The sequence below is a fragment of the Trematomus bernacchii genome, unplaced genomic scaffold, assembly GCF_902827165.1.
Source record: "Trematomus bernacchii unplaced genomic scaffold, fTreBer1.1, whole genome shotgun sequence".
NCBI lineage: Eukaryota > Metazoa > Chordata > Actinopteri > Perciformes > Nototheniidae > Trematomus > Trematomus bernacchii.
Genome location: NW_022987710.1, coordinates 2497392 through 2524454, shown reverse-complemented (window position 1 = coordinate 2524454; position 27063 = coordinate 2497392). Strand labels below are relative to the sequence as shown.

General features: G+C 42.1%; 1 protein-coding gene across 1 annotated transcript in view; it reads right to left on the bottom strand.

Moving 5' to 3' along the window:
- The window catches only part of LOC117491113 (intestinal mucin-like protein), a 30140-nt gene extending 3099 nt beyond the window's left edge, over positions 1-27041 (bottom strand). Inside the window, exons 1-16 of the mRNA XM_034140962.1 lie at positions 26984-27041; positions 26116-26263; positions 24660-24746; positions 9467-10323; positions 8553-8806; positions 8220-8391; positions 7302-7549; positions 6600-6783; positions 5758-5971; positions 5026-5198; positions 4867-4936; positions 2849-2970; positions 2708-2739; positions 2410-2578; positions 890-985; positions 357-397 (exon numbers count right to left, since the gene is read on the bottom strand). Coding sequence (XP_033996853.1) covers positions 357-397; positions 890-985; positions 2410-2578; positions 2708-2739; positions 2849-2970; positions 4867-4936; positions 5026-5198; positions 5758-5971; positions 6600-6783; positions 7302-7549; positions 8220-8391; positions 8553-8806; positions 9467-10323; positions 24660-24746; positions 26116-26263; positions 26984-27041 — 2925 coding nt within the window. The remainder of the gene's footprint in view (positions 1-356; positions 398-889; positions 986-2409; positions 2579-2707; positions 2740-2848; positions 2971-4866; positions 4937-5025; positions 5199-5757; positions 5972-6599; positions 6784-7301; positions 7550-8219; positions 8392-8552; positions 8807-9466; positions 10324-24659; positions 24747-26115; positions 26264-26983) is intronic.
- Positions 27042-27063: the final 22 nt, after the last annotated feature.

Below are 27063 nucleotides of genomic sequence, written 5' to 3'. Positions count from 1 at the left end.
TGCTTATTTCAGGATTCATGGACTAAGTACTGAAGGATCCATTGTTGCCTTTCTGAACTGGTCTGTTTCATGTACATTCTGACTTGTTAAAAAAAAACATAGGTTACCATACGTAATAAAGATGGACAGGTATATTTTGGTGATTCTAATACTACATCATAATATTTTAATGGAGTCAAAAGTGAAAAGCAGCACGACATACCTACTGCGCCTCTTGTATTTATGTAGTTTCTCACAAAGAGCTGATGAAATCAGTCTAACAGGCTGTGGGTTAATACAGCTAATGGAAATGTTTCTGCTATTTCAGGCAATCACACAATGATGTAGCTATATTGGTATATGGGGTTTGGACTTACCTTGTACTCATTCATGTCATAGACACATACACCTTTAGGAACTGCAAAAACAAAGAGCTATGAGTTAGCTAGGCTGTGTACCTTTTTACTGAATGCATATTGATGTTCTATTCATGTTACTGGGTAACTGTCATTGTTGTAAAAATCCCTAAATGTGAACATCATTTCTTTCAGATGTACTTTTTAAGCAATATATTGTGAACAAATATTAAAATGTGTAAATTAATGTTATTTAATTTCAACACTGAATAGCCGGATGGAAGCCTGGACAGCATTTGTCTGCCTTCACAGAATCGGAAAATGCATCTAAAAATCAGATAAAGAAAATATGATGAACTCTTTCAAAGTTTTTGGACCGCAAATTATTTCAGGACAATAAAAGTATATAGCAGGCTTTGATTGTTTAGGATTGCATTCAAGTGTTGAACTAACATTTAAAGGCAATCTTACATACATCCACAGCAGAGCTCATTGCTGTTTTAGTTTTGTTACACCAGCAGATAATCCTACGTTGATAAAGTAAAGTCACATACCACACTCGTAGGACTGGCAGCAGGTGCCGCTGGTAACGTTGCGTTGGAAGCCCACTGGGCAGGTGATTGGTTGTGGACACAGGTTTACATTGCACTCTGTATGGCACAAAGGGATGAGATGATTATATATGGATGTGGAAATCAGTTTCAATTGACCTTTTATAACAATAACTTAAAGAACCATAACAGCAGTCCTGCAAGTTTCAGTGGGAGACTGTTGAGAGAAAGGCACTAAATCAATTCAACACTCACACCTGATGGCTGTGTGATGTGCTCAACACTTAGCAGCTCTATTAAAGGCCTTGCTCATAACTTTGAGCAACAAGAGGAGAATCAATATTGTGATGGAGGAGATATCCCATATTATTTAACCATGTAAGAAAAAAACAAAACCACCGCTTGATGGGAAGAAAACATATCCTTCTATCTCAAACACGCACATTTGCTATGAAAAGAAGCCTGCCTTAATGTCAATGATATATCATTAGCAAACAACACTGGTGTGGTTCTTAAGGGATTATTTTTCACAATCTTAAAGCCTGTACATGCTGCTATGTGTGATGTATGTATGTGGATATATTTAATGTTTTTTTTCCCTAAATGCATTTTTTTATACATACATCAATAAATATAAAATGTATATAGCATTAGGGGAAGCAAAAAACTCAACATACACAAAGTTGTAGGTGATTAAGAAGAATCAACACTCAAGTAAGACCCATATTGTGCCATTTTATCAGTACCATATTCCAATGGCCATTGACGGACTACTATGTTCAATCATGGTTAAACAATCACATCACAATAGCTTCTGAAGCTCACAGAAAAATGCTTCTTTCAACCTGTTGATATTAGGACAGAATGAGCTATACACATATTTCTTTGTACAATACAAACTGACTAAACCTTGGCTTAAAAAAACTTCTTGGCATTATTCCTAAACTTTTGGGGGTTGTACATGGTTGGATGCACTTTTTGTGAGTTGTCTTGGATAAAGGTTTCAATTAAATTAATGTTATGTAGTGTACTTTATACATTTCAGTATGTATATCAGTAAGCAATGGCTCCCTTTCCATAAGACTGTTATTTGACTGTGCTACAAAACAGGCCTATGAGCAATGTTAAATAGATTAGGAAATCTACAACCACCAAACGTTCTGTAACATTTTTATATATTCATACTACAAGTGAGCTGACAGTGGTCGTTTCTCTCAACAGCAACGGAAGCTTCTGCAAAAGCTTTAAGTCAATGGTGGTGATGATTTAGTCTTAAAAATCATTTAAACATGTAATAAACACCTCAAACACTGCATAAGTTCTCAGATAGACATCAATATCAAAAGTGGATTGTTGAAGTCAGCATATTTCCAATTCCTTTCAGAATGTGGCAGGGATCAGTCAGTCTGATTCTTCACTGATTCCATAAAAAGAAAGCTGGCAGCTCTGTCTTTGTAAGACATTCATTTGTTGACAACACAAAGTAACAGAATCAAATCTAACTCTGTGAAACTTCAACTGACCGCAGGACTGTGTTGTGCAGCAGCCGTCTGTTTTGTTGACCAGCTGCTGACCCGGCCCGCTGCAGACAGGGCTCTGCACTGTGGGGCAGGTGGCAGGCTCACACTGGATGCTCATGGAATCCTTGTCACACTCACATAGGTTGCAGCCACTTATCCATGTATCACCAGGCTGTTTACGATAGGACACAGTTGAGACACTAGTGTACCTGATTATATGACATATATGTATATACTGTATATGTGACATATTATCTATATACACATTTATATATTATCTATATACACATTTATATATTACCTCTTTGGGTCTACCATCAGGTCCAACACAATCTGAAATTCCAAAAGGAACAAGTCGATTTTAAATGAAGGTGTGCTTCAGGTTTTAAGAAACAAATATTTTATGACCCAGTCAGAAATAGGATATAGGATCTGCTCTTACCACAGGAGGCAACACATGTGTCATAGACAGTGTTGAATAAGACGGTGCTAGGAGGACAGAAGCAGCCCTCTTTGGTGTTGTTAGTGGATGCTTCACTACCTGTCTCGAACTTCTTGTTGTATCTGATTTCAGAAATTGAATAACTGGTTAATACAGTGATGAAAGGACACTGTGTGCACAATTATTAGGCAAATTAGTATTTTGACCATATCATAATTTGAATGCATATTTTCAATTCCAATCTGTATAAAGCATATGCAAGAGGGTGTAAGGAGATCAACACCCTATATCAGGGGTATTCATCTTAAATTCAACAACTGTGTCACATTTTGACTTAGATTATATCAGTCTCAACACATCTTAACAATTGAACAGTTTGACAGTTTCTCTGTCCCTCTTATATCCCACCCCCCATTTTCTTTTGTTCAGTGAGAGAACTGAGCTCTAGTTTGTCCTGCCAGGAACTAAAATCTGTTTATTGACCTCAGTTCAGACTTGAGTGGGTATATTGGCACTTTTAATGAGTGCCACGTCTCTGAGCGTATGAGACACACTGGTTCTGTGCTCCCAGTGGGCAGGATGAACATGGATGAGTCTGTCCATTCTGGGTTAAAGCTCTGTTTTCACTGTCCACTTTTCTCTTCTTAGAGAGCGCCATGGGTACTTATTCTTCTCCCCCTGTCTGCCGCTCGCTCGTCTCTTCTTCTGTGTTTCTCTCCCTGTATCGTTCACTCTCTTTCGCCCCCGCTCAGCGCCGGTTAGAATAGAAGCGCTCGTCAGAACTGAAAATCCTGTAATCATTTATTGATTATAGGTCCGGGTCTGTATAGGTCGGCGTCGGCGTCCGGGTCCGCGGTCTGCCATATGGTGATGGAACCCATTACTCTGCACTGCTGTCATATTCCAAAACTGTGACCTACCTGGAGGGCCCAGAAGTCTCTGGTGTTCAGAGACATGGCCAAGGTAAGGAAGGCTGAAACCCCCACTGAACAAGACACATGAGTTCAAACGTCAAGACTGGGCCAAGAAATATCTGAAGACAGATTTTTTAAGTTTTCTGAACTGATGAGACGAGGGTGACTCTTGACGGACCAGATGGATGGATCAGTACCGGGCCCAGAGCTCCACTTCAACACCAAAAAGGTGGAGGCTGGGTTCTGGTATGGGCTGGTATTATTAAAGATGAGCTTGTTCGACCTTTTTGGGTTGAAGATGGACGCAAATTCAACACCCAAACCTACTGCCGGTTTTTAAAAGACACTTTCTTCCATCAGTTGTACAGGGAACAGTCTACATCTTTCAGGAAGACCATGATTGTATGCAGGAGAATGCTCAATCGCAGTAGTCCACTGGTGGCTAGCCAGTAAAGGCCTTAAAGAACACCTCTCTGAACAGAGTCTGGGAGGCTGTGGTTGATCGTCAACAGATCAAGAATCTGACAAACTCAATGAATGGAAGGCTTGTGACCGTTATTGAAAAGAAGGGTGGCTATATTGGTATATTGCCTGTTCTTTTGTTTTCTTTTTTTTTGTCAAGAAGTTAATTTGTACATTTTGAGTTGTTTGTTTATTATTCTCACTTTAACATGTGAGATATAAAATATTCGTTTTCCCTTTAGTTGCATATTAATTATGCACTCTAATAGTTGCCCAATAATTGTGCACAGCCAAAACCTCTCTTTTACTTTCTTATATATTCAGGTTTGAGTTTCATTAACATTTTGGATTGACCCAGAGCACTGTAGTTGTTCAATAATTAAAATAACCCTAAAAAATACAACTTGACTAATAATTGTGCACACAGTGTAAATGTTTTTGAGGAATTGACACTCAATAGGGCTTGGATACGAGTTTATCCTTGTCAAACCCTGCCAACAAAAAAAACTGACATTCACTAGAGACAATAAACATCATTTATTCTTGATAAGGGAACAGTTTGCATATACACCAGGGAAGTGGTGTGCAAATGTTAAGATCTCTAAAGCTATAAAAACAATCAACAAAGATCACATTTGTTACCTGTCATTGCATGTAGGCTCTACGCTGGTCCCACAGGCCTTGTACACTTTGTTTTTTGGACACGTGTGCTCTGTAAAATTGAAACATGTTTATATACACATTTTATCAAAACTCCATGCAACACCTGTACTTATATATACCCTATTGACTTTATCTTACCACAGCGCCCATTGGTCGCATTCCTCCAGTCGATACAGACTCCTTCATTAGAGCACCCAGTGGCATAGGCCTCCAGGCTGGTGCAGGTGTTATTGACACTGTTGCAATTGTCAGACTCACAGGATTTCACAAATGGTCCCGGGGGTATGACTGTGTGGCATGCCTTGAAAACACTAGAAGGAACACACAAGCCAGTACAGAATGTCAGGGAAAGTAATACGAAAAATATAAACATAATCTAAGATGTGAAGGAAGGCAATCAAATAACTCAACATGCATTTCAGTGAAGATTACATTATTTTTCTCATCCCTTATTCTCTTACTTTAAATTGTTTTCTTATTTTTATCATCAAGTAACTATTACTGGTACAGTGTTGGTTAGACTAATAGTTTGATCAAATGTCTTGGGGTGCTGTGGCTCAGTAGGTACTGTACAGTATGTGTGTATTGTTCCTAGTCAACGTCAACCTCTTTGTTTTTGTCAAGTTGTAGTTGAATAAAGGTCTGGGCTTCTTAGTCAAAGAAAATCCCTCAATACTTTGGCCCAGTTTATGTCAATATGAAATGTTGATATATTAGTATTTTTTTAATCTTCAGATTATATTGAAGACTTGAGCTATAATTTAACCGTGTTTCTTTCTACCAAGCCCTGTAGTTGTCATTGTTACTTTCAGTAAATACATTATTTGAAGACGTTAAAGACGTTTTTGAATATTTGGTGGCTCTTCTCACCTGCTTGTTAGGATATTACAAATTGCAGGTTTGCAAAGGGGCCGCGTTGTGGTTGCTGGTTTTGAGGTGGTTGTGGGTTTTGTCGTTATAGATGGGGTTGTGGGGATAACACATGGTGTGCCTGGGACATGCCACTGGCCTGCGGAGTCTGAGCAGCTTTCCACCTGGCCGTTTGGAGAGCGACAGTCATTGTTCTGTGAGTTATCACAGGTCCCTGGAAAAAGAGACAGGAGGATGAAGGCAACGTTTTTGGGCTCATGCAAGAACTAGCTGTTATGATAATGGTTAGGGTTAATACATCCACCCATCCTGGTGTGAGAGGCAAGAGACAGGGCACACCCTAGACACATTGCCGGGTCATCACATGCAACAGCCTTTCATGCTCATATGCTCTAATATGACTGCTGACATGGCTGGTCTTGTTCTGTGTTTGTCTGCTGATTTCAGACAGCTGAGTTGAAGTTCCAACACGGTCAAATCCTTCTTTTTACTCTAAACATTTATTTGAATATAAAAGTCTCTTTAGCAGTGTTAGACTGTCGACTCGAATGTACACTTTAGTTTTGCCCTCTAGATTTTCAGAATTTGTGTTAGCTGTACCACATACTAGTTTTATCCTGTTTGTAAAGACATACAGTAATGGGTGTTCTCCTGATCATTCGGTTTCTTCCAGATCGGTGAACTGTTGCATTGACTATTCTTCTATCAACATTAGGGCCTTCTTACAGTTACCACCGGCTGCCAGTGTCAGTGCAACAAGCAGCTCTCGGGTGCACTCTGGTTATGAGTGGCATTGAAATGTTTATTATTTCCTTAATGCAATTATCTAAGGTGTCACTCACCGCACTGTCCCTCAGTGTTCCCGCCAAAGAGGGTGTAAGGTAGGTCAATGCTGATTGAGGAGCCCGTATAGACCACTTTTGTGTTGATCTCTGGTATCTCCAATGTTATCACCATATCTGTGCCAGTGATGTATAGAACAGGATTTCTGAAGGCGGGAAATGTACGTTTCTGATTCACATACACCTGTAGGACAAGGACACAAAACACATTAGAGGAGACTGTATCATTTCAAACAATAACATGAAACACATAACTTTGGTTGGCACAATAACCACTCATTTAGCACTCTCAAAATAATGAAAGACATGAGAGAGTAACACAAGTAACCACCACGGCCCCTAGTAGACCCCCACACACACGACAACACAGACTATAACACTCATTGCTGTTAACCACCAACTATGTGCAATATGTGCTATATATATATGCCGATAATAACTGTGCAATATATACCTGGCTGCTAAATCATCAGAACTGTCACAGGATGTGTTTTTTGTAAATTGTGTAACCTTTTTTTATTATAATTTTTTTTAAATCTTAAAAAAAAATAATGTATGCATGCTACTTAGGTAACATTAAGCTGTCTTTGGCTCTTTTCTGCTGTAACAATGTTAATTTCCACTCTGTGGGACTAATAAAGGTATTCTGATTCTGATTCTGAAGAACGACAAATACATTTGACAATTTGAAAGCGTGATTACCGCATTAGTTGCTGTTCCTCCAATCTTCAACTGAGACAAAACAACTGTGTGGGATCGGTAGGTTATAGTGAGAGTCTGGGGACAGAATGTGACGTCTGAAGGCTCACAGTCATGGTTGTTTACAATAATAGTCAGGTTATATCTCGTAATAATTTCTTTGACCAGGTAGTAAGAGCAGTTCTCCTTGAAATTGAATAATTCTCCATCGAAAGTTATGTAGTGGTTTTGAGCCAAGATACTGCATACACCTGCAGAAAAACAAAAGCGATTTAAGAAAATGATGTGTATCAACTGAACCAAGCAGAAAACATATATATCTCCAACGCCATGTCTGTTTATTGGCAATTGATTTTTACTACAAAATCCATTGGTAGCACTTAAGAGGTACTACTGAAGCAGTTATGTCTACAAATGTTCAACATTTTCAATTTTAGATGAATACATTTATCTTAGAAAGAGGAATGTGGTTAATTGGCAGTGGTATGCACATGAATAGAAATAGCGTTTTAATTAACATTTCTGTTGCATTATCTATGAAGCTTATACACTAGGCTTATGTTGCAGATTGCATGTCATTCAAGCACGTGTTTGCAAAGTGCGCCTCTTTCATCATTTTCATGCAAATAATAGGATACATTTTGGCTGATCCATATTTTGCTATGTTTAGTAAGGTCAGATTCTTTAAGTGTTTTTATTTACTCTCAGAATGAGTGTGGAGCGCTGTACCAGGATTCGTTCAGCTAACTACGTGATTGGTTGCTGGTTTACTAAATCTGGCTCTCAGTGCTTTCTAGTTTATATTGCCATCTCTATTAATTGCTAAAAATAATGTAGGGTGAGAACACTGACACAAGATCATCTACTGTATATAAACTCCAAATTGGTCAACTGTATTGTAAAGTTGAAATTGCTACTTACATTGACATTCATGGTGGAAGCAGCATCCGTTATCATCGTAGACTTTGACAGCTTGGCGTCCATTGGCACATATGGGCTGTGGTGCTGTGGGACATTTAGTAGGTGTCTTTGTGATTGTGCCATGGTTGCAGGTAGCAGTGGTGCAGTTGCTGAGCGTCCATAACTCTCCATTCTGTATGGGAATTGCGAGTTAGTTATACAATTAATTGCATTCAAATAATTTTTTGCGATAAAAGGCTCTATTTTGGATTCTTGGACATAAACTGGCTACCGTCTAACTAAAATGTTTAAAAACACAATCATGACTAAAACAACATTGTATCTTTATCACACCTTTCTTGGTGGATACTCATCATTGCAGTCCACTGAGGTCGTTGAGGGAGTGGATGAAGGGATAGTAACAGATGTGGTGGAAGAAATCGTTGCCTTTGTAGTGGTGCCAAACAAAGCAGTGGTAGACTGTGCGGTTGTGCTGGGTATTGGTGTAGTGGTACATGAAGAGGAATGGATCTCAACTTTACAAGATGCATTGCAATATGCAACGTAGCACCACTCTAAGCCATCAGTGACATTGTACACCAAGTCCCCTGTGAAATTCAGAGTGCAGATAAAGGTTAAATCAAACAAAGGTATTTCTGATTCAAAAAATGGTTCAGACCGAAAACGGAAAAGAAAATTAAGGCAAGAGGCCATGTTTGATAATGGCGGCTTTTATTTAACAAATAAAACAAGTATGCATTGCATTAACCTGACAAACTGAACCATGAATAATCTATCTTGTAAAGTTGACTAATCCCTAGTTTATGTTATCAACATGTAGTTCAATTTATGAGATGCAACATATGATTACACAACTTTGAGGTATGATAAGACCTCAGCCAGGAATTGTTTGTATAGTAATTGTATTATTAAACAAGCTTGACACACTTTGTAATGATGTCTTTATCAACATTGAATTGAAAAAATGCTGGTTTCTCTATTAGAGACTAAATGTATGAAATAATTAAATACTTTTGTGAAAACATTAACAAATATATTTGGTTCATAGGGAAGACAATATATTAAGGCAAGCCTGTATTTTTTGTGGTAAAAAATAAATAATTGTATTTAAGAAAAAAAAAATGTTGGAGCAAAGAAAAGACTATCAGAAAAAGGAAAAACAAAGGTTGTCTCTGCACCTTCTGTAAAGAGAATACATGATTACAAAAACAAGATAATGATATCATGGAAAATTAAGAATAACTTACCAGGCTGGTGTGAGGTCCCATTGACGATGCACACACATGAAGTTGTTGTTGTTAACAGTGATGGTGTGGAAAGAACTGTGGTTCCGGCTTGCCCAGTAGTATAAACAGTTCTGGTCCCTTCTGGTGTTATTGGGCCAATGGAAGTTGTAGCTTTAGCTGTTACTCCTGTAGTTATAGTTGAAGCCACAACAGTTGTGTTGAAAATAGAAGGTTTTACAAATATTGTTGATGTTTGTGGCTTTCCTGTGACTATACTAATTGTTGTGGCACCTGAAACTGAGGTCGTAGTTTCAACAAGAGCTATGGTAGAGGTTGTTACCAAGACAGTGGTGACTTCTTTAGGTGGTTTAGTTGTTGCAACCTTTACTGTTGTTCCTAATGATGTTGTTCCTGCTGATGTTGTTGTTTCTGCAGGTTTGGCTGTGGTTCCCTCAGTTTCTGTTACAGGAAGTGCAGTAGTTGTGGTAACAACAGAGGGTTGTGATGTTACAACTGTAGTTTCAGGACTTTCTGTTGTAACACCTGGCGAAGTTGTTGTAGTCTCAACAACAGCTGTGGTAGAGGTTGTAACTGGGCCAGTGGTGACTTCTTTAGGTGGTTTAGTTGTTGCAACCTTTACTGTTGTTCCTGCTGATGTTGTTGTTTCTGCAGGTTTGGCTGTGGTTCCCTCAGTTTCTGTTACAGGAATCTTAGTAGTTGTGGTAACAACAGTGGGTTGTGATGTTACAACCGTTGTTTCAGGACTTTCTGTTGTAACGCCTGGCGAAGTTGTTGTAGTCTCAACAACAGCTGTGGTAGAGGTTGTAACTGGGCCAGTGGTGACTTCTTTAGGTGGTTTAGTTGTTGCAACCTTTACTGTTGCTCCTGCTGATGTTGTTGTTTCTGCAGGTTTGGCTGTGGTTCCCTCAGTTTCTGTTACAGGAAGTGCAGTAGTTGTGGTAACAACAGAGGGTTGTGATGTTACAACTGTAGTTTCAGGACTTTCTGTTGTAACAACTGGTGACGTTGTTGTTGTTTTTTCAACAACAGCTGTGGTAGAGGTTGTAACTGGGCCAGTGGTGACTTCTTTGGGTGGTTTAGTTGTTGCAACCTTTACTGTTGTTCCTGCTGATGTTGTTGTTTCTGCAGGTTTGGCTGTGGTTCCCTCAGTTTCTGTTACAGGAAGTGCAGTAGTTGTGGTAACAACAGAGGGTTGTGATGTTACAAACTGTAGTTTCAGGACTTTCTGTTGTAACACCTGGCGAAGTTGTTGTAGTCTCAACAACAGCTGTGGTAGAACTTGTAACTGGGCCAGTGGTGACTTCTTTGGGTGGTTTAGTTGTTGCAACCTTTACTGTTGTTCCTGCTGATGTTGTTGTTTCTGCAGGTTTGGCTGTGGTTCCCTCAGTTTCTGTTACAGGAAGTGCAGTAGTTGTGGTAACAACAGAGGGTTGTGATGTTACAACTGTAGTTTCAGGACTTTCTGTTGTAACACCTGGCGAAGTTGTTGTAGTCTCAACAACAGCTGTGGTAGAACTTGTAACTGGGCCAGTGGTGACTTCTTTGGGTGGTTTAGTTGTTGCAACCTTTACTGTTGTTCCTGCTGATGTTGTTGTTTCTGCAGGTTTGGCTGTGGTTCCCTCAGTTTCTGTTACAGGAAGTGCAGTAGTTGTGGTAACAACAGAGGGTTGTGATGTTACAACCGTTGTTTCAGGACTTTCTGTTGTAACGCCTGGCGAAGTTGTTGTAGTCTCAACAACAGCTGTGGTAGAGGTTGTAACTGGGCCAGTGGTGACTTCTTTAGGTGGTTTAGTTGTTGCAACCTTTACTGTTGTTCCTGCTGATGTTGTTGTTTCTGCAGGTTTGGCTGTGGTTCCCTCAGTTTCTGTTACAGGAATCTTAGTAGTTGTGGTAACAACAGTGGGTTGTGATGTTACAACTGTTGTTTCAGGACTTTCTGTTGTAACGCCTGGCGAAGTTGTTGTAGTCTCAACAACAGCTGTGGTAGAGGTTGTAACAGGGCCAGTGGTGACTTCTTTGGGTGGTTTAGTTGTTGCAACCTTTACTGTTGCTCCTGCTGATGTTGTTGTTTCTGCAGGTTTGGCTGTGGTTCCCTCAGTTTCTGTTACAGGAAGTGCAGTAGTTGTGGTAACAACAGAGGGTTGTGATGTTACAACTGTAGTTTCAGGACTTTCTGTTGTAACAACTGGTGACGTTGTTGTTGTTTTTTCAACAACAGCTGTGGTAGAACTTGTGACTGGGCCAGTGGTGACTTCTTTGGGTGGTTTAGTTGTTGCAACCTTTACTGTTGTTCCTGCTGATGTTGTTGTTTCTGCAGGTTTGGCTGTGGTTCCCTCAGTTTCTGTTACAGGAAGTGCAGTAGTTGTGGTAACAACAGAGGGTTGTGATGTTACAACTGTAGTTTCAGGACTTTCTGTTGTAACACCTGGCGAAGTTGTTGTAGTCTCAACAACAGCTGTGGTAGAGGTTGTAACTGGGCCAGTGGTGACTTCTTTGGGTGGTTTAGTTGTTGCAACCTTTACTGTTGTTCCTGCTGATGTTGTTGTTTCTGCAGGTTTGGCTGTGGTTCCCTCAGTTTCTGTTACAGGAAGTGCAGTAGTTGTGGTAACAACAGTGGGTTGTGATGTTACAACTGTAGTTTCAGGACTTTCTGTTGTAACACCTGGCGAAGTTGTTGTAGTCTCAACAACAGCTGTGGTAGAGGTTGTAACTGGGCCAGTGGTGACTTCTTTGGGTGGTTTAGTTGTTGCAACCTTTACTGTTGTTCCTGCTGATGTTGTTGTTTCTGCAGGTTTGGCTGTGGTTCCCTCAGTTTCTGTTACAGGAAGTGCAGTAGTTGTGGTAACAACAGAGGGTTGTGATGTTACAACCGTTGTTTCAGGACTTTCTGTTGTAACGCCTGGCGAAGTTGTTGTAGTCTCAACAACAGCTGTGGTAGAGGTTGTAACTGGGCCAGTGGTGACTTCTTTGGGTGGTTTAGTTGTTGCAACCTTTACTGTTGTTCCTGCTGATGTTGTTGTTTCTGCAGGTTTGGCTGTGGTTCCCTCAGTTTCTGTTACAGGAAGTGCAGTAGTTGTGGTAACAACAGAGGGTTGTGATGTTACAACTGTTGTTTCAGGACTTTCTGTTGTAACGCCTGGCGAAGTTGTTGTAGTCTCAACAACAGCTGTGGTAGAGGTTGTAACTGGGCCAGTGGTGACTTCTTTGGGTGGTTTAGTTGTTGCAACCTTTACTGTTGTTCCTGCTGATGTTGTTGTTTCTGCAGGTTTGGCTGTGGTTCCCTCAGTTTCTGTTACAGGAAGTGCAGTAGTTGTGGTAACAACAGTGGGTTGTGATGTTACAACTGTAGTTTCAGGACTTTCTGTTGTAACAACTGGTGACGTTGTTGTTTTTTCAACAACAGCTGTGGTAGAACTTGTAACTGGGCCAGTGGTGACTTCTTTGGGTGGTTTAGTTGTTGCAACCTTTACTGTTGTTCCTGCTGATGTTGTTGTTTCTGCAGGTTTGGCTGTGGTTCCCTCAGTTTCTGTTACAGGAAGTGCAGTAGTTGTTGTAACAACAGTGGGTTGTGATGTTACAACTGTAGTTTCAGGACTTTCTGTTGTAACAACTGGTGACGTTGTTGTTTTTTCAACAACAGCTGTGGTAGAACTTGTAACTGGGCCAGTGGTGACTTCTTTGGGTGGTTTAGTTGTTGCAACCTTTACTGTTGTTCCTGCTGATGTTGTTGTTTCTGCAGGTTTGGCTGTGGTTCCCTCAGTTTCTGTTACAGGAAGTGCAGTAGTTGTGGTAACAACAGAGGGTTGTGATGTTACAACTGTAGTTTCAGGACTTTCTGTTGTAACACCTGGCGAAGTTGTTGTAGTCTCAACAACAGCTGTGGTAGAGGTTGTAACTGGGCCAGTGGTGACTTCTTTAGGTGGTTTAGGTTGTTGCAACCTTTACTGTTGTTCCTGCTGATGTTGTTGTTTCTGCAGGTTTGGCTGTGGTTCCCTCAGTTTCTGTTACAGGAAGTGCAGTAGTTGTGGTAACAACAGAGGGTTGTGATGTTACAACCGTTGTTTCAGGACTTTCTGTTGTAACGCCTGGCGAAGTTGTTGTAGTCTCAACAACAGCTGTGGTAGAGGTTGTAACTGGGCCAGTGGTGACTTCTTTAGGTGGTTTAGTTGTTGCAACCTTTACTGTTGTTCCTGCTGATGTTGTTGTTTCTGCAGGTTTGGCTGTGGTTCCCTCAGTTTCTGTTACAGGAATCTTAGTAGTTGTGGTAACAACAGTGGGTTGTGATGTTACAACCGTTGTTTCAGGACTTTCTGTTGTAACGCCTGGCGAAGTTGTTGTAGTCTCAACAACAGCTGTGGTAGAGGTTGTAACTGGGCCAGTGGTGACTTCTTTGGGTGGTTTAGTTGTTGCAACCTTTACTGTTGCTCCTGCTGATGTTGTTGTTTCTGCAGGTTTGGCTGTGGTTCCCTCAGTTTCTGTTACAGGAAGTGCAGTAGTTGTGGTAACAACAGAGGGTTGTGATGTTACAACTGTAGTTTCAGGACTTTCTGTTGTAACAACTGGTGACGTTGTTGTTGTTTTTTCAACAACAGCTGTGGTAGAACTTGTAACTGGGCCAGTGGTGACTTCTTTGGGTGGTTTAGTTGTTGCAACCTTTACTGTTGTTCCTGCTGATGTTGTTGTTTCTGCAGGTTTGGCTGTGGTTCCCTCAGTTTCTGTTACAGGAAGTGCAGTAGTTGTGGTAACAACAGAGGGTTGTGATGTTACAACCGTTGTTTCAGGACTTTCTGTTGTAACGCCTGGCGAAGTTGTTGTAGTCTCAACAACAGCTGTGGTAGAGGTTGTAACTGGGCCAGTGGTGACTTCTTTAGGTGGTTTAGTTGTTGCAACCTTTACTGTTGTTCCTGCTGATGTTGTTGTTTCTGCAGGTTTGGCTGTGGTTCCCTCAGTTTCTGTTACAGGAAGTGCAGTAGTTGTGGTAACAACAGAGGGTTGTGATGTTACAACTGTAGTTTCAGGACTTTCTGTTGTAACACCCTGGCGAAGTTGTTGTAGTCTCAACAACAGCTGTGGTAGAGGTTGTAACTGGGCCAGTGGTGACTTCTTTGGGTGGTTTAGTTGTTGCAACCTTTACTGTTGTTCCTGCTGATGTTGTTGTTTCTGCAGGTTTGGCTGTGGTTCCCTCAGTTTCTGTTACAGGAAGTGCAGTAGTTGTGGTAACAACAGTGGGTTGTGATGTTACAACTGTAGTTTCAGGACTTTCTGTTGTAACACCTGGCGAAGTTGTTGTAGTCTCAACAACAGCTGTGGTAGAGGTTGTAACTGGGCCAGTGGTGACTTCTTTGGGTGGTTTAGTTGTTGCAACCTTTACTGTTGTTCCTGCTGATGTTGTTGTTTCTGCAGGTTTGGCTGTGGTTCCCTCAGTTTCTGTTACAGGAAGTGCAGTAGTTGTGGTAACAACAGAGGGTTGTGATGTTACAACCGTTGTTTCAGGACTTTCTGTTGTAACGCCTGGCGAAGTTGTTGTAGTCTCAACAACAGCTGTGGTAGAGGTTGTAACTGGGCCAGTGGTGACTTCTTTGGGTGGTTTAGTTGTTGCAACCTTTACTGTTGTTCCTGCTGATGTTGTTGTTTCTGCAGGTTTGGCTGTGGTTCCCTCAGTTTCTGTTACAGGAAGTGCAGTAGTTGTGGTAACAACAGTGGGTTGTGATGTTACAACTGTAGTTTCAGGACTTTCTGTTGTAACACCCGGCGAAGTTGTTGTAGTCTCAACAACAGCTGTGGTAGAGGTTGTAACTGGGCCAGTGGTGACTTCTTTGGGTGGTTTAGTTGTTGCAACCTTTACTGTTGTTCCTGCTGATGTTGTTGTTTCTGCAGGTTTGGCTGTGGTTCCCTCAGTTTCTGTTACAGGAAGTGCAGTAGTTGTGGTAACAACAGTGGGTTGTGATGTTACAACTGTAGTTTCAGGACTTTCTGTTGTAACACCTGGCGAAGTTGTTGTAGTCTCAACAACAGCTGTGGTAGAGGTTGTAACTGGGCCAGTGGTGACTTCTTTGGGTGGTTTAGTTGTTGCAACCTTTACTGTTGTTCCTGCTGATGTTGTTGTTTCTGCAGGTTTGGCTGTGGTTCCCTCAGTTTCTGTTACAGGAAGTGCAGTAGTTGTGGTAACAACAGAGGGTTGTGATGTTACAACCGTTGTTTCAGGACTTTCTGTTGTAACGCCTGGCGAAGTTGTTGTAGTCTCAACAACAGCTGTGGTAGAGGTTGTAACTGGGCCAGTGGTGACTTCTTTGGGTGGTTTAGTTGTTGCAACCTTTACTGTTGTTCCTGCTGATGTTGTTGTTTCTGCAGGTTTGGCTGTGGTTCCCTCAGTTTCTGTTACAGGAAGTGCAGTAGTTGTGGTAACAACAGTGGGTTGTGATGTTACAACTGTAGTTTCAGGACTTTCTGTTGTAACACCCGGCGAAGTTGTTGTAGTCTCAACAACAGCTGTGGTAGAGGTTGTAACTGGGCCAGTGGTGACTTCTTTGGGTGGTTTAGTTGTTGCAACCTTTACTGTTGTTCCTGCTGATGTTGTTGTTTCTGCAGGTTTGGCTGTGGTTCCCTCAGTTTCTGTTACAGGAAGTGCAGTAGTTGTGGTAACAACAGAGGGTTGTGATGTTACAACCGTTGTTTCAGGACTTTCTGTTGTAACGCCTGGCGAAGTTGTTGTAGTCTCAACAACAGCTGTGGTAGAGGTTGTAACTGGGCCAGTGGTGACTTCTTTAGGTGGTTTAGTTGTTGCAACCTTTACTGTTGCTCCTGCTGATGTTGTTGTTTCTGCAGGTTTGGCTGTGGTTCCCTCAGTTTCTGTTACAGGAAGTGCAGTAGTTGTGGTAACAACAGTGGGTTGTGATGTTACAACTGTAGTTTCAGGACTTTCTGTTGTAACAACTGGTGACGTTGTTGTTTTTTCAACAACAGCTGTGGTAGAACTTGTAACTGGGCCAGTGGTGACTTCTTTGGGTGGTTTAGTTGTTGCAACCTTTACTGTTGTTCCTGCTGATGTTGTTGTTTCTGCAGGTTTGGCTGTGGTTCCCTCAGTTTCTGTTACAGGAAGTGCAGTAGTTGTGGTAACAACAGTGGGTTGTGATGTTACAACTGTAGTTTCAGGACTTTCTGTTGTAACAACTGGTGACGTTGTTGTTTTTTCAACAACAGCTGTGGTAGAACTTGTAACTGGGCCAGTGGTGACTTCTTTGGGTGGTTTAGTTGTTGCAACCTTTACTGTTGTTCCTGCTGATGTTGTTGTTTCTGCAGGTTTGGCTGTGGTTCCCTCAGTTTCTGTTACAGGAAGTGCAGTAGTTGTGGTAACAACAGAGGGTTGTGATGTTACAACTGTAGTTTCAGGACTTTCTGTTGTAACACCTGGCGAAGTTGTTGTAGTCTCAACAACAGCTGTGGTAGAGGTTGTAACTGGGCCAGTGGTGACTTCTTTAGGGTGGTTTAGTTGTTGCAACCTTTACTGTTGTTCCTGCTGATGTTGTTGTTTCTGCAGGTTTGGCTGTGGTTCCCTCAGTTTCTGTTACAGGAAGTGCAGTAGTTGTGGTAACAACAGAGGGTTGTGATGTTACAACCGTTGTTTCAGGACTTTCTGTTGTAACGCCTGGCGAAGTTGTTGTAGTCTCAACAACAGCTGTGGTAGAGGTTGTAACTGGGCCAGTGGTGACTTCTTTAGGTGGTTTAGTTGTTGCAACCTTTACTGTTGTTCCTGCTGATGTTGTTGTTTCTGCAGGTTTGGCTGTGGTTCCCTCAGTTTCTGTTACAGGAATCTTAGTAGTTGTGGTAACAACAGTGGGTTGTGATGTTACAACCGTTGTTTCAGGACTTTCTGTTGTAACGCCTGGCGAAGTTGTTGTAGTCTCAACAACAGCTGTGGTAGAGGTTGTAACTGGGCCAGTGGTGACTTCTTTGGGTGGTTTAGTTGTTGCAACCTTTACTGTTGCTCCTGCTGATGTTGTTGTTTCTGCAGGTTTGGCTGTGGTTCCCTCAGTTTCTGTTACAGGAAGTGCAGTAGTTGTGGTAACAACAGAGGGTTGTGATGTTACAACTGTAGTTTCAGGACTTTCTGTTGTAACAACTGGTGACGTTGTTGTTAGTTCTTCAACAACAGCTGTGGTAGAAGCTTGTAACTGGGCCAGTGGTGACTTCTTTGGGTGGTTTAGTTGTTGCAACCTTTACTGTTGTTCCTGCTGATGTTGTTGTTTCTGCAGGTTTGGCTGTGGTTCCCTCAGTTTCTGTTACAGGAAGTGCAGTAGTTGTGGTAACAACAGAGGGTTGTGATGTTACAACTGTAGTTTCAGGACTTTCTGTTGTAACACCTGGCGAAGTTGTTGTAGTCTCAACAACAGCTGTGGTAGAGGTTGTAACTGGGCCAGTGGTGACTTCTTTAGGGTGGTTTAGTTGTTGCAACCTTTACTGTTGCTTCCTGCTGATGTTGTTGTTTCTGCAGGTTTGGCTGTGGTTCCCTCAGTTTCTGTTACAGGAAGTGCAGTAGTTGTGGTAACAACAGAGGGTTGTGATGTTACAACTGTAGTTTCAGGACTTTCTGTTGTAACAACTGGTGACGTTGTTGTTGTTTTTCAACAACAGCTGTGGTAGAACTTGTAACTGGGCCAGTGGTGACTTCTTTGGGTGGTTTAGTTGTTGCAACCTTTACTGTTGTTCCTGCTGATGTTGTTGTTTCTGCAGGTTTGGCTGTGGTTCCCTCAGTTTCTGTTACAGGAAGTGCAGTAGTTGTGGTAACAACAGAGGGTTGTGATGTTACAACTGTAGTTTCAGGACTTTCTGTTGTAACACCTGGCGAAGTTGTTGTAGTCTCAACAACAGCTGTGGTAGAGGTTGTAACTGGGCCAGTGGTGACTTCTTTAGGTGGTTTAGTTGTTGCAACCTTTACTGTTGTTCCTGCTGATGTTGTTGTTTCTGCAGGTTTGGCTGTGGTTCCCTCAGTTTCTGTTACAGGAAGTGCAGTAGTTGTGGTAACAACAGAGGGTTGTGATGTTACAACTGTAGTTTCAGGACTTTCTGTTGTAACACCCTGGCGAAGTTGTTGTAGTCTCAACAACAGCTGTGGTAGAGGTTGTAACTGGGCCAGTGGTGACTTCTTTGGGTGGTTTAGTTGTTGCAACCTTTACTGTTGTTCCTGCTGATGTTGTTGTTTCTGCAGGTTTGGCTGTGGTTCCCTCAGTTTCTGTTACAGGAAGTGCAGTAGTTGTGGTAACAACAGAGGGTTGTGATGTTACAACTGTAGTTTCAGGACTTTCTGTTGTAACACCCTGGCGAAGTTGTTGTAGTCTCAACAACAGCTGTGGTAGAGGTTGTAACTGGGCCAGTGGTGACTTCTTTGGGTGGTTTAGTTGTTGCAACCTTTACTGTTGTTCCTGCTGATGTTGTTGTTTCTGCAGGTTTGGCTGTGGTTCCCTCAGTTTCTGTTACAGGAAGTGCAGTAGTTGTGGTAACAACAGTGGGTTGTGATGTTACAACTGTAGTTTCAGGACTTTCTGTTGTAACACCCTGGCGAAGTTGTTGTAGTCTCAACAACAGCTGTGGTAGAGGTTGTAACTGGGCCAGTGGTGACTTCTTTGGGTGGTTTAGTTGTTGCAACCTTTACTGTTGTTCCTGCTGATGTTGTTGTTTCTGCAGGTTTGGCTGTGGTTCCCTCAGTTTCTGTTACAGGAAGTGCAGTAGTTGTGGTAACAACAGTGGGTTGTGATGTTACAACTGTAGTTTCAGGACTTTCTGTTGTAACACCCGGCGAAGTTGTTGTAGTCTCAACAACAGCTGTGGTAGAGGTTGTAACTGGGCCAGTGGTGACTTCTTTGGGTGGTTTAGTTGTTGCAACCTTTACTGTTGTTCCTGCTGATGTTGTTGTTTCTGCAGGTTTGGCTGTGGTTCCCTCAGTTTCTGTTACAGGAAGTGCAGTAGTTGTGGTAACAACAGAGGGTTGTGATGTTACAACCGTTGTTTCAGGACTTTCTGTTGTAACGCCTGGCGAAGTTGTTGTAGTCTCAACAACAGCTGTGGTAGAGGTTGTAACTGGGCCAGTGGTGACTTCTTTGGGTGGTTTAGTTGTTGCAACCTTTACTGTTGTTCCTGCTGATGTTGTTGTTTTCTGCAGGTTTGGCTGTGGTTCCCTCAGTTTCTGTTACAGGAAGTGCAGTAGTTGTGGTAACAACAGTGGGTTGTGATGTTACAACTGTAGTTTCAGGACTTTCTGTTGTAACAACTGGTGACGTTGTTGTTTTTTCAACAACAGCTGTGGTAGAGGTTGTAACTGGGCCAGTGGTGACTTCTTTAGGTGGTTTAGTTGTTGCAACCTTTACTGTTGTTCCTGCTGATGTTGTTGTTTCTGCAGGTTTGGCTGTGGTTCCCTCAGTTTCTGTTACAGGAAGTGCAGTAGTTGTGGTAACAACAGAGGGTTGTGATGTTACAACTGTAGTTTCAGGACTTTCTGTTGTAACACCTGGCGAAGTTGTTGTAGTCTCAACAACAGCTGTGGTAGAGGTTGTAACTGGGCCAGTGGTGACTTCTTTAGGTGGTTTAGTTGTTGCAACCTTTACTGTTGTTCCTGCTGATGTTGTTGTTTCTGCAGGTTTGGCTGTGGTTCCCTCAGTTTCTGTTACAGGAAGTGCAGTAGTTGTGGTAACAACAGAGGGTTGTGATGTTACAACCGTTGTTTCAGGACTTTCTGTTGTAACGCCTGGCGAAGTTGTTGTAGTCTCAACAACAGCTGTGGTAGAGGTTGTAACTGGGCCAGTGGTGACTTCTTTAGGTGGTTTAGTTGTTGCAACCTTTGCTGTTGTTCCTGCTGATGTTGTTTTTTCTGCAGGTTTGGCTGTGGTTCCCTCAGTTTCTGTTACAGGAAGTGCAGTAGTTGTGGTAACAACAGAGGGTTGTGATGTTACAACCGTTGTTTCAGGACTTTCTGTTGTAACGCCTGGCGAAGTTGTTGTAGTCTCAACAACAGCTGTGGTAGAGGTTGTAACTGGGCCAGTGGTGACTTCTTTAGGTGGTTTAGTTGTTGCAACCTTTACTGTTGCTCCTGCTGATGTTGTTGTTTCTGCAGGTTTGGCTGTGGTTCCCTCAGTTTCTGTTACAGGAAGTGCAGTAGTTGTGGTAACAACAGAGGGTTGTGATGTTACAACTGTAGTTTCAGGACTTTCTGTTGTTACAACTGGTGACGTTGTTGTTGTTTTTTCAACAACAGCTGTGGTAGAACTTGTAACTGGGCCAGTGGTGACTTCTTTGGGTGGTTTAGTTGTTGCAACCTTTACTGTTGTTCCTGCTGATGTTGTTGTTTCTGCAGGTTTGGCTGTGGTTCCCTCAGTTTCTGTTACAGGAAGTGCAGTAGTTGTGGTAACAACAGAGGGTTGTGATGTTACAACTGTAGTTTCAGGACTTTCTGTTGTAACACCTGGCGAAGTTGTTGTAGTCTCAACAACAGCTGTGGTAGAGGTTGTAACTGGGCCAGTGGTGACTTCTTTGGGTGGTTTAGTTGTTGCAACCTTTACTGTTGTTCCTGCTGATGTTGTTGTTTCTGCAGGTTTGGCTGTGGTTCCCTCAGTTTCTGTTACAGGAAGTGCAGTAGTTGTGGTAACAACAGAGGGTTGTGATGTTACAACTGTAGTTTCAGGACTTTCTGTTGTAACACCTGGCGAAGTTGTTGTAGTCTCAACAACAGCTGTGGTAGAGGTTGTAACTGGGCCAGTGGTGACTTCTTTAGGTGGTTTAGTTGTTGCAACCTTTACTGTTGTTCCTGCTGATGTTGTTGTTTCTGCAGGTTTGGCTGTGGTTCCCTCAGTTTCTGTTACAGGAAGTGCAGTAGTTGTGGTAACAACAGAGGGTTGTGATGTTACAACTGTAGTTTCAGGACTTTCTGTTGTAACACCCGGCGAAGTTGTTGTAGTCTCAACAACAGCTGTGGTAGAGGTTGTAACTGGGCCAGTGGTGACTTCTTTGGGTGGTTTAGTTGTTGCAACCTTTACTGTTGTTCCTGCTGATGTTGTTGTTTCTGCAGGTTTGGCTGTGGTTCCCTCAGTTTCTGTTACAGGAAGTGCAGTAGTTGTGGTAACAACAGAGGGTTGTGATGTTACAACCGTTGTTTCAGGACTTTCTGTTGTAACGCCTGGCGAAGTTGTTGTAGTCTCAACAACAGCTGTGGTAGAGGTTGTAACTGGGCCAGTGGTGACTTCTTTGGGTGGTTTAGTTGTTGCAACCTTTACTGTTGTTCCTGCTGATGTTGTTGTTTCTGCAGGTTTGGCTGTGGTTCCCTCAGTTTCTGTTACAGGAAGTGCAGTAGTTGTGGTAACAACAGTGGGTTGTGATGTTACAACTGTAGTTTCAGGACTTTCTGTTGTAACAACTGGTGCCGTTGTTGTTTTTTCAACAACAGCTGTGGTAGAACTTGTAACTGGGCCAGTGGTGACTTCTTTGGGTGGTTTAGTTGTTGCAACCTTTACTGTTGTTCCTGCTGATGTTGTTGTTTCTGCAGGTTTGGCTGTGGTTCCCTCAGTTTCTGTTACAGGAAGTGCAGTAGTTGTGGTAACAACAGAGGGTTGTGATGTTACAACCGTTGTTTCAGGACTTTCTGTTGTAACGCCTGGTGAAGTTGTTGTAGTCTCAACAACAGCTGTGGTAGAGGTTGTAACTGGGCCAGTGGTGACTTCTTTAGGTGGTTTAGTTGTTGCAACCTTTACTGTTGTTCCTGCTGATGTTGTTGTTTCTGCAGGTTTGGCTGTGGTTCCCTCAGTTTCTGTTACAGGAAGTGCAGTAGTTGTGGTAACAACAGAGGGTTGTGATGTTACAACCGTTGTTTCAGGACTTTCTGTTGTAACGCCTGGCGAAGTTGTTGTAGTCTCAACAACAGCTGTGGTAGTGGTTGTAACTGGGCCAGTGGTGACTTCTTTAGGTGGTTTAGTTGTTGCAACCTTTACTGTTGCTCCTGCTGATGTTGTTGTTTCTGCAGGTTTGGCTGTGGTTCCCTCAGTTTCTGTTACAGGAAGTGCAGTAGTTGTGGTAACAACAGAGGGTTGTGATGTTACAACTGTAGTTTCAGGACTTTCTGTTGTAACACCTGGCGAAGTTGTTGTAGTCTCAACAACAGCTGTGGTAGAGGTTGTAACTGGGCCAGTGGTGACTTCTTTGGGTGGTTTAGTTGTTGCAACCTTTACTGTTGTTCCTGCTGATGTTGTTGTTTCTGCAGGTTTGGCTGTGGTTCCCTCAGTTTCTGTTACAGGAAGTGCAGTAGTTGTGGTAACAACAGTGGGTTGTGATGTTACAACTGTAGTTTCAGGACTTTCTGTTGTAACACCTGGCGAAGTTGTTGTAGTCTCAACAACAGCTGTGGTAGAGGTTGTAACTGGGCCAGTGGTGACTTCTTTAGGTGGTTTAGTTGTTGCAACCTTTACTGTTGCTCCTGCTGATGTTGTTGTTTCTGCAGGTTTGGCTGTGGTTCCCTCAGTTTCTGTTACAGGAAGTGCAGTAGTTGTGGTAACAACAGAGGGTTGTGATGTTACAACTGTAGTTTCAGGACTTTCTGTTGTAACACCTGGCGAAGTTGTTGTAGTCTCAACAACAGCTGTGGTAGAGGTTGTAACTGGGCCAGTGGTGACTTCTTTGGGTGGTTTAGTTGTTGCAACCTTTACTGTTGTTCCTGCTGATGTTGTTGTTTCTGCAGGTTTGGCTGTGGTTCCCTCAGTTTCTGTTACAGGAAGTGCAGTAGTTGTGGTAACAACAGTGGGTTGTGATGTTACAACTGTAGTTTCAGGACTTTCTGTTGTAACACCTGGCGAAGTTGTTGTAGTCTCAACAACAGCTGTGGTAGAGGTTGTAACTGGGCCAGTGGTGACTTCTTTGGGTGGTTTAGTTGTTGCAACCTTTACTGTTGTTCCTGCTGATGTTGTTGTTTCTGCAGGTTTGGCTGTGGTTCCCTCAGTTTCTGTTACAGGAAGTGCAGTAGTTGTGGTAACAACAGTGGGTTGTGATTTTACAACTGTAGTTTCAGGACTTTCTGTTGTAACACCTGGCGAAGTTGTTGTAGTCTCAACAACAGCTGTGGTAGAGGTTGTAACTGGGCCAGTGGTGACTTCTTTGGGTGGTTTAGTTGTTGCAACCTTTACTGTTGTTCCTGCTGATGTTGTTGTTTCTGCAGGTTTTGCTGTGGTTCCCTCAGTTTCTGTTACAGGAAGTGCAGTAGTTGTGGTAACAACAGTGGGTTGTGATGTTACAACTGTAGTTTCAGGACTTTCTGTTGTAACACCTGGCGAAGTTGTTGTAGTCTCAACAACAGCTGTGGTAGAGGTTGTAACTGGGCCAGTGGTGACTTCTTTAGGTGGTTTAGTTGTTGCAACCTTTACTGTTGTTCCTGCTGATGTTGTTGTTTCTGCAGGTTTGGCTGTGGTTCCCTCAGTTTCTGTTACAGGAAGTGCAGTAGTTGTGGTAACAACAGAGGGTTGTGATGTTACAACCGTTGTTTCAGGACTTTCTGTTGTAACGCCTGGCGAAGTTGTTGTAGTCTCAACAACAGCTGTGGTAGAGGTTGCAACTGGGCCAGTGGTGACTTCTTTGGGTGGTTTAGTTGTTGCAACCTTTACTGTTGTTCCTGCTGATGTTGTTGTTTCTGCAGGTTTGGCTGTGGTTCCCTCAGTTTCTGTTACAGGAAGTGCAGTAGTTGTGGTAACAACAGAGGGTTGTGATGTTACAACTGTAGTTTCAGGACTTTCTGTTGTAACACCTGGCGAAGTTGTTGTAGTCTCAACAACAGCTGTGGTAGAGGTTGTAACTGGGCCAGTGGTGACTTCTTTAGGTGGTTTAGTTGTTGCAACCTTTACTGTTGTTCCTGCTGATGTTGTTGTTTCTGCAGGTTTGGCTGTGGTTCCCTCAGTTTCTGTTACAGGAAGTGCAGTAGTTGTGGTAACAACAGTGGGTTGTGATGTTACAACTGTAGTTTCAGGACTTTCTGTTGTAACACCTGACGTCGTAGGTTGAACAACAGCTGTGGTCAAAATTGTGACAGGAAAAACTGTGGTTCCTAGTGATCCAGTAGTGTAAACAGTTCTGGCCCCTGGAAGTGTCTGTGTTATTGGGCCAATAGAAGTTGTAGCTTCAGCCGTGGCTCCTGAAGTTATAGTTGTAGACTTTGTTGCCAATGTAGTACCTGTCTCCAATGTTGTTGCTTGTGATGTGGATACTTCTGCAGATGTGGTTCCCAATGTCGTGTTTGCTTGTAACGTAGTTGCAGCAACTGTGAGGAATTCAGACATTTTGTGAACATTGCAAAATGTGTATATTTTCAGAGAACATTATCAAAATGTACCTTTTATTAAAGTATTTATTTAATTTTTGTACCACATAATCAATGTTTATAACATACGTTTTCATGCTGCACATGTTTTTCTTACCTAAAGTGGTTTCTCCAACCGTGCTGAATGCAAAAGACGTAGTTTGAGGGCTTGGTGTAGTGGTAGTTACGCACGGGTACGTTATTCTTCTTACAGTCCCATTTGCCCCACACTCAGCTGTGATGCAGTTTCCCATCCCATCCGTGGTGTTGTAGATGGTGCTCCCATATTCATATGTTTTTCCATAAATGAGGCATGTACAAGCTGCAGTTTAAGAGTAACATGCTTTTAATTTTCTTATATAGTGTGTGTATTTGTATTCACATGAAATAATGCATAAATATTGTGTCAGGCTTGGGACAGTGTATATTTTCACTTACAGTTCACATTGTAGCTGCACCTTATTCCAGAAACTGTACAGGAGCTAAACATAGAAGATACATTTAGTCATACCAATAATCCTAAGTAGTTTGCATGCCATGAGCCACCACAAATATCACTTCATGTAAGCCCACCCCAAGATGTTAATAACAAGTAGGAGTTAACATATTTATTTTCGACAAACATTAGTTTTGAAAATCTGAAAACCCTGGTCTGCATGGCCTGATTTTGGTTTTGTGTGTGTGTGTGTGTGTGTGTGTGTGTGTGTGTGTGTGTGTGTGTGTGTGTGTGTGTGTGTGTGTGTGTGTGTGTGTGTGTGTGTGTGTGGTGTGTGTGTGTGTGTGTGTGTGTGTGTGTGTGTGTGCTAAACAAGTGTATCTGTTTCCTTTTCATACAGGGGCCCATAGCCAATAAGGTGCAGATCCCTGTACATTAAGAAGACTATGTGTCAGCCTTATATATACAATTGGACCCGCCAATTCGCCTTTTCAGTTCAACAAGACATCGCTTTCTACATTTTTTTAAGCATCTTCCTGGTCAGAGGAGCTTTAGCAATATCGACTCATTACAGAACTTTATCTGAATTAATGATCATTTTGATTTTAAGTCCTCTCATAGTCTCCTGTGCTGCAGTACCACTTTTTGCCTGAACCATTACTAATGGGTGCTGTTTTACTAAAAACACAGTTATCACTATGTGTTATTGAAATAATTGAGGGAATGTAGATATGCAGAAAAGTGTTTTAAATACAGATTTCTTCTTCCTTACGAATGGTTTAAACTTCAACTTTCAAGCTTTCACATCTAGGTCATACACATTTATCGGGCTTTGACTTGATTGAGACCAAATTTAAAATTGTATGTACAATAAATTCTCTGAATGAGACATACCAAGTATGACAGTTGGTCGATGGAACCTTATCTCCAATGCTGTAGTGGGTGCCTTTGTCATCATAGCAGCCACATTGACGCCAGGTGACACACTTCATGGTGTCTTCATCAAAGTAGGGCTGGGTTGGGGGACACTGTGGATAGCAGCCTGCAACACCATTATAACATTGATTAACATATGTAGAAATAGAAGTATTGCTTAATGGCACTATGAATGCAGCGGCATTCATATAGTGCTTAAACTCAAAACTCTTTACTAACACTGCCAAATGCAATTTGTTGAAAGGCTTGGTCTCAAATAATGACCGTGCACAGGGGCCTCATATATTGACATCACGTATGCTCGATGTAGAATATAGACTCAAAAGGTTGACACAGCTGATTAAAAACTGGAACACGCAGCAGGAAATACACTGAAATATATCTTTTGTGAATGAAGTACCAACTGTTTATGTACAAATATGTCTGACCTTCTGGGGAAGCAGCGCTCACAGCGTCCGCTATATGCTCTTTGTAATGTCCACACTGCGACCACCAAATAACATGATTTATAAGTCTCCACCTTCCAAACAAGAACCTCGATATTGCACAGTGGTAAAATTCAGCAGAAAAGTGCCCAATATTTCCAGTTAATTGTGAAAAAAAACAAACAGGGAAACTGCAGGTAGACGTGCATAAGCAGTTTTGGGGGTTTCAACCGTACGCAACTTTCTCCAGTAAATCCTACTCACAGTTTTACAAAATCTCTTTTATTTCTTAGAATAAAGGTCTACGTTTCAGTCAGTTGACCTGAGTTGTACTCAAAGCATGACCTTAACACCTTCCTCTAGTCAAGATGATGGCATGTTAAAATAGCTGTGGAAAGTACCTTCGAGGGCAGTGATGAGCGTGGAACAGTTTCCTGAAGGATTCCTACATGTCTTCATGCAGTCAGCTCCACAAGGCTTG